Here is a 10,088-nt window from a genome sequence, read left to right as displayed (position 1 = left end):
GCTGTGGTCTAGCTTCACCCCGACCCTACCAGGGTGCTCTGTAGCATGGATGCTACCACGAAGTTGTCCCACCTTGAAGCAAGGAAGGTAGGCTGTTGTGCCCCGAGAATCAATCAGTTATTGACTACGAACCAATCCCAGACAGAGGATGTAACATCTCAAGCATTTCTGGGCAAGCTGTCATCTATGGCTGAGGTGAATTACTTGGAGAAGGGGGCAAGTGAGAGACTTTAACAGCCAGCACTCAAGGTATCTAAAGAATGGTTGCACCAAGCCCAGTAAGGGGGATCTGGTCATGGCATCAACTGCATCTACTACACCCAGAAAATGTGCAAGACCAGAGCAGCCTCCAAGTATTTTGTATCTGTGTCCAGTTTTGACACATTTTTCTAGAGACTCCCATTTGGGTGTCTTTTCTGCTTTACTCATCAATATCTGCTTTATATTTCAAATCCCAAAATTACTTGTAGACATTCAAAGGTTATGATTTAAATTCTTAGCTTTCCTTCTCAGTGATCCCACTATCTAACGTTAATAATTAACCTGAAGACTAATTTAACCAAAATTTTCAAGCTGAGTTCACAAAAAGGAGGACAATTTCCAGAAAGTTGTCAACAGCTTAATGCTACCCCAGGCATGGACATTTTAAGTGTAGTCTGTATTTTTTTCTACTTGGGAAAAAGTTGGGCACAAGAGCAAACGTAAGTGAAAAATCCCGTTTTCATTTGCAACGTGTTTTGGTTATGCTTTTATAGAAAACAGAACTCAATCACTGCCACATGAAATTAATTTTCTACTTCTGAAAACTCCAGGTTAGCTTCTTCTTTTCTCTATTGTCCAATGCCATTACTCTGTTTTCTGTATGAGTACTTTGTGATCACCACATGACTTGTATTCAAAAACTTTGTATTTTTCCCAAGCTGTTACCTCTGCTCCGGGGAAGGGTAACTTACTGTTTGGTATTTTGATTAAAAAAGGTTCTTTGAAAGACAGAAGCATGATCCCTATTTGCATTTCTTATAGTGGACTCTATTACATCCCCCCCTGGCTGCAACTGATCAAAACCACTTGGATCTGCCTCCTTGAAATCTCATCCTTTGGATACTTTCAGGAAGCTATCCTGGCTTCATCGTAGATAATAAAACATTGAGAAATAAAATATATGTTGTTAAATATAAGAAACAGTGCTAATTTCAGTTGATTCTCCTAAGTGAAATGTTTTTAAAAAATTATGTTTTATTAACAGTCTGACTCTGTAATTTTACTGTTTCAACAGGTATGTTGTCTCAGCACCTAAAGTATTCTATGTTGGAGCCTCTGAAAATGTAGTAATTCAAGTTCATGGATACACGGACTCATTTGCTGTGACCATTGCTATTAAAAGTTATCCCGATAAAAGTTTTACATATTCTTTTGGCCAAGTTAATTTGTCTCCAGAAAATAAATTCCAAAGCTCTGTAAACTTAACTGTATGTATTCTTATCATAGTTTCTTTTATATGCCAAGTGTTTCTTTATAAAACACACATTGATCCTTTTTTACATGTAGGTATAAAAATGTGTTACATCATACTATTAAGTGCATTTACTAGTTGAGAAGAGATAAGTGTCATATGTTTATACACGTAAGTAAGTGGGAAATGTTAAGAATCTGCTTCTGATTTGCAGGCAATGTAAAGAAATGTAAAAGTGTGAATGAAGCAGATTAAGGTTATTAATATGAAAAGATTTGATGACATGAGGTGAAAACAAAATCAGCCAGCACATATACCTGCTTAAAAAATTTCAAGATAAATACAGTGGTGCCCCCCCGCCCCATCAGCTGTTTTACTTTTTGTGGTTTGACTTAACCATGGTGAACCATGGTGTCCAGAAGCAGATGATCTTTCTTCTGATGTATCATCAGGTCAATAGTTGTCTAACACTATGTCATGTGTTTGCGTCATTCACCTCACTTCATCCCGTCACATAGGCATTTTATCATCTCACATCATTACAAGGAGAAGGGTGAGTATAGTACAGTAAGATATTTTGAGAGAAAAAGAGACCACGTGTGTATAACATTTATTACAGTATATTGTTATAATTCTATTTTATTATTAGTTATGGTAATCTCTTACTGTGCCTAATTTATATACTAAACTTTATCATAGGTATTATGTATAGGAAAAAAAAAACAATATTTATAGAGTTTGTACTATCCACAGCTTCAGGCACCTAGTCTTGTAATGTATCCTCCACGGATAGACTGTACCAGAAAGAAATAATTAAATACTTAAATTTTATATATTCAGAGGAAAAAAATAAGAGGAAGAGAAACATAGACATAGATTTGACTCTGTTGATCTAAAAAACTCAAAGAAGTGAACGGAGAACAATTTGAACATTTGTTTTCCTGAATTATGTACAATGTTTTAACCTCTTTGTTCTACAAAATTAATTTTCTCCTGAAGTATATACCTATCATAGGCTTTTTGTACTTTCAGTTTGGATTTGAATCAAGTAAGTTTTCTCAAACAGATTTGTGAACAACGTTCAAGGAAAATTAGAGACATGTCCACAACCCTTTTCCTCACCCTTTAATAGATATGTTCTATTAAAAATTGAATTTTGTTCAGTGATTGTCATTTTTAACAGACATTAAATCTGGATAATTTTTTGAAGTAATTGTTTCAAACTAAATTTGAGAAGAAACTGAAATACATTTTTTCAGGAACACCTCTGTATTTGCTGTTTTATTTTACAAAATTTTTGTTACAAATAAACATTATTCAACTCATTTTCATAGCTACCTGAAAGATAAATGCTTTTATTATCTTAAGATTATTATATAATATTCCTTCTTTAACTTTGTTTTTAAACAGATACAACCAAAAGATTTATCTGGAGGACCAAATGCAGTTTCATATGTATATTTAGAAGTTGTATGTGATCATTTTTCAAAAGCAACAAAAATTCCACTCCGCTATGACAATGGATTTATCCTCATTCAGACAGACAAATCTGTTTACAATTCAGATGAGTCAGGTATAATAGAGAGGAAATCTTAATTTCTGGGGGGAAAAAAAGTGGGATGACCTAATTAATGGTATTGAGACCAATGGATTTTATCTTTGGGGGGGGGATGAAATTAATTCCCAAATTTATACCATACACAAAACTAGAGTTGACAAACTAAAGGTTAAATTTTACATTATAATAACAAAGAATCAGCAAAATATGAATATAATTTGGAGGTAAGGAAGACCTTTCTTAGAATGATACCAAGTCTCCTTTTAAATCTTTTTTTTAATTTGAAGTGACGTATTATAGAACTTAATACAAGAGGCTGAATTTTAACTTGAAAACAATCTCATGTTTATTCTCAATATCCTCTTCTTTTACGAATAGAATTTCAATTTCACATTAACGTAGAAAATTGTGAACCAAATTACAAAATGCACTTAGCAATGTTTGTCTCCCATGTTTCTGTTCGAAACAGCTTTAGTCTTCTTCCAGTAAATTCCCTTTTAGAAGTTATCTAAAGGGAGAGAAGGCAGGTGAAGTAACGGGTATATTGAATGCTGCAGTGCTTTCTGAATTGCCATTACAGATGATGGCGATGGTGATGATGCTAATTAGGTGACCGAGGATGGAGGTCACCTCCATAATTTTAGCAGCAGTACAAGCTCCCTGCCAGTACACATTAACTGCTCTTTAGACACTCAGAGCTGTTTCTTGGAAGCCTGTTGCAAAAATCACTGCGTGTCTAAGGAGAGATGAGACTCTCCCCCTGCTATGCATTTAGGTACTTCATTACACCTTGAGGTATGCAGATTCTTGCCTGCATTTTTTCTGCTAGAGAATGCTTCACTGAGTCTGTTGACACAATTAACCACTTCTGTTCCTCCTCTCTTCTATAATAATTTCAGATACCAGGGAGCTGCAGTCTTTCTTATCTATCAGTGGTTAAAAACTACAAAAAGTTAATGGGGTACCTGGGTGACTCAGTCAGTTAAGTGTCCAACTCTTTATTTCCGTTCAGGTCATGATCTCATGGTTTGTGAATTTGAACACCTCATCAGGCTCTGTGCTGACGGCATGGAACCTGCTTGGTATTCTGTCTCCCTCTCTCTCTCTTCCCCTCTCCTGCTTGCTCTGTCTCTCAAAATAAATAAAAATAAACTAAAAAGAAATAAAAAAAAAGTTTGAGTGAAAATACTCAGTAAGTTGAATCATATCTTAAGTACATAAAGAGGAATATTTAAAAGAACCCATTCAGGAAATTTTTGGTAAAAGAACATTTTTTTATTTTTTCACTTTAAAGTTCACATCCGATATTCTAACTCATCTTTTCCTTTTTTTTTTTTTTTTTTTTTTTTTTTTTTGGTAAAGTAAGCTCTATGCCCAAAGTGGGACTTGAATTGAATTCATGACCCTGAGATGAAGAACCACATGATTCTACTGACTAAGCCAACCAGACACCCCTAATTCATCTTTTCCTTTAGGATTTTATGTTTGGGGGTTCTAAATTTTAATCTAGATTTCATGACCCTCATGTTATAGGGTTATTAATGATATTGTCAGAGCATTTAAGAGTTGAACAGAGTTTCTAATAATGACAATTTTTTTTCTTGTAGTAAAAGTTAGAATTTATTCATTGGACGAAGACTTAAAGCCATTACAAAGAGAAGTTGCCATAACTTTTATAGTGAGTATGCCTTTAATTTAAATCAAATTTTAACCTTGGCATTTTCATTATATGAATAGTTTTCCTTACTATAACACAAGTCAAATGTGGCATTAATTTATTCAGTATTGTATAGCGGCAGGCATTTATTTAGCACCTGTTGTGGGTGCAACCTGGTAATCTTATGCTTCTTTTATCCTGATTGCTAATTTTTGTGTATAAATTAAATAGTGAAATATATTTTATATGGCCCCATTAAAAAACATCCTTTAGTGACTCCATCTCCAAAGTGGATGTAGTTAATTATTTTGTATCCTCTTGCTATCTGTGAAGAAGCAGGGGCAGATGTAGTGAGGATTCTAGAAGTATAAATTGCGGTACCTTGAGATGTGCATGGCATGCAGTATATCATTACAACAGTCTTATGCAATCAACATAATTATTTCCTTTTTATGGAAGAAAGGGCTGAGGGTTAAAGAAGTTAAGTAACCACTGAGATCATACTGATACTAATGAGTTGAATCAGGATTCAAACCCAGGTCTGTCTGTCTCCAGAACCTTAGCACTTAGCTCTCTTGATTTGTTTGGGGGATTATGGGATGTGTCTTTCTGTGGATATTTGAGTTTAGCCAACCTGACAAGCATACATAATATGGTAAACCAAGTAAAGGATAATGTATTGTCAATAACAGGCCAGCTCGAACAGGAGGCAAAGCTAGAGACGATTACTAAATTATTCTAGAGGGACTTCTGAAAGGACAAAGCCTGGTCCTGCGCTGGTTTTAATGGAAACCGTGGAGAGGGTTTGATAGAAGTGGGATGATGTCTCAGATGTCATGGAGCCAGGAAGAAGCACAATGTGGAGATGACCATGACAGTGGCTTGGCCACAGCAGACTGACCCAGAAACACTTTAGGGAGAGACAGTGACCACAATGAAGCATTATTTTACATTTGGGGACTTGCGGGGGGACAGACAGACTCAAGTGAACCTGTTGAGATTCTTCACAAATCCCATCATTCTCTTGTCAGAGGTCCCCCTGGAGGTAAGACATTGAACAGGTAGAGGCTGCTGCTTTGGCATGCCCTGATGTGTTCAGGTTTGATCTTGAAGAAACATGGAGCCAAAGAAGCCTTGTGCGCATGGCACAACATTATGAAAATAGTGTTTGAAGATTATCCACAAGTCCTGTTCAGGAAGAAGGGTGGTGGAAAAAAAGCCTTGCTGGGAGTTGCTTAATGTATCTTAAATATTTACTATACTACTTACACACCTGTTCAAAATATGGTTTTGTGCCTTAGAAGTTAGTCTTTGTTAACAAGCCTGACCAGGTGTCGTCACCTCAATGCCAGGCCAACATTGCATGTGCTTAATTTCAACAAAGTTCCTTACCATTTACTGAATATTTCTATAAGACTGTCAACCGCATGTCATGTTTATGTGTAACTTCTGTATTTATAGTTGTTTTAAAAAATAAAACTTGCTTTTCTTTTCACTCAAAGGATCCAGCAGGGTCAGAAGTTGCCATGGTAGGAGAAAAAAATTATACTGGAATTATCACTTTTCCTGACTTCAAGATTCCAGTTAATCCTAAGTATTTATTTTATTTTATTTTATTTTATTTTATTTTATTTTATTTTATTTTATGCAGGTAATGGTTTTTTTTATTGAATAATTGATCTGTGTAGTTGCTGAGACCACTAGGTACAGACATAAGAGAAGGTGTTTTATTTCTTGGTATCTTCTTACATGAAAGTGAAGGGCAATGTGTTTAAAAACAAGTGGATTTTCATGAAATCCTAAGTATTTTAACTTATTTTGGGGTAAAGTTGTTTCTCTTAAAAGCAGTGGAGGTGTCTGGGGTAATTGAACAGTCTGTGGAACCATTTACATGTGACTGAAAGGTGCTGATGTACACAAAGATTTGTTCTGGCTATCCTTATCAGGCCCTATTGAGTATCCTTCCAACAGAAAGGAAGGTGGAGCCTGCTTGGGCTCTTGTGCATTGAGGCAGGGGGCCTGATGTAGTAATGCCAGCTGTAAGCACAAAGCTAGTCTGCTGTATTCAGTTCAGTGAGCACCTTTTACAACAAAGTCCAGGCAGTAGACACTGTGGGAGACAGACCCTACCCCCTAAATGCTGAGAGTACAACAGAAGAAAGAAAAAAAAAATGTACAAAAGGAAGATGTCCACTAACATGTGTTTAATATTCTATAGTGGATTTGGAATTTTCTCTGACATTTATTCCCAGAACTTGGAAGATATTTTGAGATCCAATTTGAGAGTTACATTGCATAACGTCTTGAAAATGTAACACCAAAGCGGTATTTTACTGCAGTAAAAGAACTGACATTTATGGATCCTCTACTGTGTACCAAGCACTCTGCTAAGTTCTTTCTTATTGCCATTTTCAAGATAAAGAAATTAAGGCTCAGATAAATGTTTAGGCTTGTTCAAAACCACCCGACTTTAAATGGTGGACCTGAAATGGGAACCCAGATCTCTCTGGCCAGGTTCATCCATACTCTCTCCTTCTACCACACTGTCCCTCTAAAAGGAATTTCACTCTGGCCTCAGTTGTAAAATTTTCAAACCTATATATTTGTACCATTTTGATAAGTTTCACCTGATCAAATGGTCCTAGAAGCGTACCCTTGACTTTCTGGCATGTTATATAGTGTAACATATATTAATATGTTTAAACTTTAAGCTTGGTTCATCAAATGAAAAAACAGTGCCTTTAAATGAAAAACATTTTCTAGCTAAATACTATGATATACTAGAGAGTGAGTCAGTAATATGAAAATAAATTTCAGTATATTTACAACTCCACCCAAAATGCATATTTTTGTTTATAATTTTAAAATGTCTTTCAAAAATAGTATATTAATTAGGTGGTGCATAAATCTGAAACTGCTGTCAGGGTTGTCTAAACATGAAGTTGTGGTCAAGGGTTTTGGAGCCAGAGTAACAAAGTTTGAATCCCAGTCCCACCACCTACTAGCTCTGTGTCCCTGAGTAAGTTACTTCACCTCTGTGAGCCTCATTTCTCTGATGATAAAATGGGGATAATAATATAACTTGTTCTATGGTATTTTTTGAGGATTGAATGAGTTAATACTTGTAAAGCTCTTAAAACAGTGTTTGGCCTATACTAAGTGCTCATTTGAATGTTACCTACAGTCATTGGATGAGTTAGAGATACATTACTTGGTGATACTTAAAGTTTTAAATGTATTTCTTTCACAGATACGGTTCATGGACAATTAAAGCTAAATACAAAGAGGACTTCACAACAACAGCAGTTGCAACGTTTGAAGTTAAAAGCCATGGTAATTTCTCATAAGTTACTGAGATTTCCAATGTGTATTTTTGAAAACTGTTCTCAATGATTTCATAGACTAAAGACTCATTAAAGAATAAATACAGAGCAGTGAGGAGTGGTAGACAGAAGTGTACTGGGGGACAGAAGGCCAAAGACCTGGGGCTCTTAGTGTGGCTCACCTCAATTCGGTCACTGAACGCTCTGAACCTTGTTCCCTCATTGTCATTCTGCAGAGAATCAAGTCCTGTAAGGAGGTAGGATTAGATAATGTTCTTGCAAGAACCATGGTTCTCTGACACTCTTAGGGATCATCTAGTCTGACCCCCTTGTCTGAAAATGAGGCCGGGTGAGGAGGGTCAGGCCCAGAGAAATGGGAAGACTGGTCTAGGTTTCACAACCACTTTGTCCAGGCTGACAAGGAGAATGGCACCTCCGACTTAGCCAGTGCTCCTTCCCATCAGCCGTAAAAATCAATGCTGTGTTAGGAAAATTACAATGTTTAGAAAAAAAATAAAGTATAACTTACTTTGGAAATATTATTGTACTAATAACTAACTTATTAATAATTCCTTCTGTTCATTTCTCATAGGGGCTAGATTATTAATTTGTATGCTCTTATGTAAATTTCTTTTTTTTTTTTTAATATGAAATTTATTGTCAAATTGGTTTCCATACAACACCCAGTGCTCACTCATCCCAACAGGTGCCCTCCTCAATACCCATCACCCACCCACCCCTCCCTCCCACCCTCCATAAACCCTCAGTTTGTTCTCAGTTTTTAGGAGTCTCTTATGTTTTGGCTCCCTCCCTCTCTAACCATTTTTTTTCCTTCCCCTCCCCCATGGTCTTCTGTTAAGTTTCTCAGGATCCACATAGGAGTGAAAACATATGTAATCTGTCCTTCTCTGTATGACTTATTTCACTTAACGTAACAGTCTCCAGTTCCATCCACGTTGCTACAAAAGGCCATACTTCATTCTTTCTCATTGCCACGTAGTATTCCATTGTGTATATAAACCACAATTTCTTTATCCATTCATCAGTTGATGGACACTTAGGCTCTTTCCATAATTTAGCTATTGTTGAGAGTGCTGCTATAAACATTGGGGTACAAGTGCCCCTATGCATCAGTACTCCTGTATCCCTTGGTTAATTCCTAGCAGTGCTATTGCTGGGGTAGGTCTATTTTTAATTTTCTGAGGAACCTCCACACTGTTTTCCAGAGTGGCTGCACCAATTTGCATTCCCACCAACAGTGCAAGAGGGTTCCCATTTCTCCACATCCTCTCCAGCATCTTTAGTCTCCTGATTTGTTCATTTTGGCCACTCTGACTGGCGTGAGGTGATATCTGAGTGTGGTTTTGATTTGTATTTCCCTGATGAGCGACGTTGAGCATCTTTTCATGTGCCTGTTGGCCATCCAGATGTCTTGTTTAGAGAAGTGTCTATTCATGTTTTCTGCCCATTTCTTCACTGGATTATTTGTTTTCGGGTGTGGAGTTTGGTGAGCTCTTTATAGATTTTGGATACTAGCTCTTTGTCCAATATGTCATTTGCAAATATCTTTTCCCATTCTGTTGGTTGCCTTTTAATTTTGTTGATTGTTTCCTTTGCAGGGCAGAAGCTTTTTATCTTCATGAGGTCCCAATAGTTCATTTTTCTTTTAATTCCCTTGCCTTTGGGGATGTGTCAAGTAAGAAGTTGCTGCGGCTGAGGTCAGAGAGGTTTTTCCCTGCTTTCTCCTCTAGGGTTTTGATGGTTTCCTGTCTCACATTCAGGTCCTTTATCCATTTTGAGTTTGTTTTTGTGAATGGTGTAAGAAAGTGGTCTAGTTTCATCTTTCTGCATGTTGCTGTCCAGTTCTCCCAGCACCATTTGTTAAAAAGACTGTCTTTTTTCCACTGGATATTCTTTCCTGCTTTGTCAAAGATTAGTTGGCCATATTTTTATGGGTCTAGCTCTGGGGTTTCTGTTCTATTCCATTGGTCTATGTGTCTGTTTTTGTGCCGATACCATGCTGTCTTGATGATTACAGCTTTGTAGTAGAGGCTAAAGTCTGGGATTGGGATACCTCCTGCTTTGGTCTTCTTCAAA

The 10,088-nt window shown here is 36.7% G+C and overlaps 1 protein-coding gene across 1 annotated transcript in view; it reads left to right on the top strand.

The window, feature by feature from the left end:
* Positions 1–574: 574 nt before the first annotated feature.
* The window catches only part of LOC122474529 (complement C5-like), a 42,953-nt gene continuing 33,439 nt past the window's right edge, over positions 575–10,088 (top strand). The window contains exons 1-6 of the mRNA XM_043565450.1: positions 575–701; positions 1,277–1,469; positions 2,864–3,026; positions 4,619–4,689; positions 6,171–6,262; positions 7,919–8,001. Of these exons, the coding sequence (XP_043421385.1) occupies positions 637–701; positions 1,277–1,469; positions 2,864–3,026; positions 4,619–4,689; positions 6,171–6,262; positions 7,919–8,001 (667 nt within the window). The 5' untranslated portion in view covers positions 575–636. The remainder of the gene's footprint in view (positions 702–1,276; positions 1,470–2,863; positions 3,027–4,618; positions 4,690–6,170; positions 6,263–7,918; positions 8,002–10,088) is intronic.

The sequence above is a fragment of the Prionailurus bengalensis genome, chromosome D4 (genome assembly GCF_016509475.1).
Source record: "Prionailurus bengalensis isolate Pbe53 chromosome D4, Fcat_Pben_1.1_paternal_pri, whole genome shotgun sequence".
NCBI lineage: Eukaryota > Metazoa > Chordata > Mammalia > Carnivora > Felidae > Prionailurus > Prionailurus bengalensis.
The sequence above is the reverse complement of the archived record's forward strand: the minus strand, read 5'-3'. Positions and strand labels throughout refer to the sequence as shown.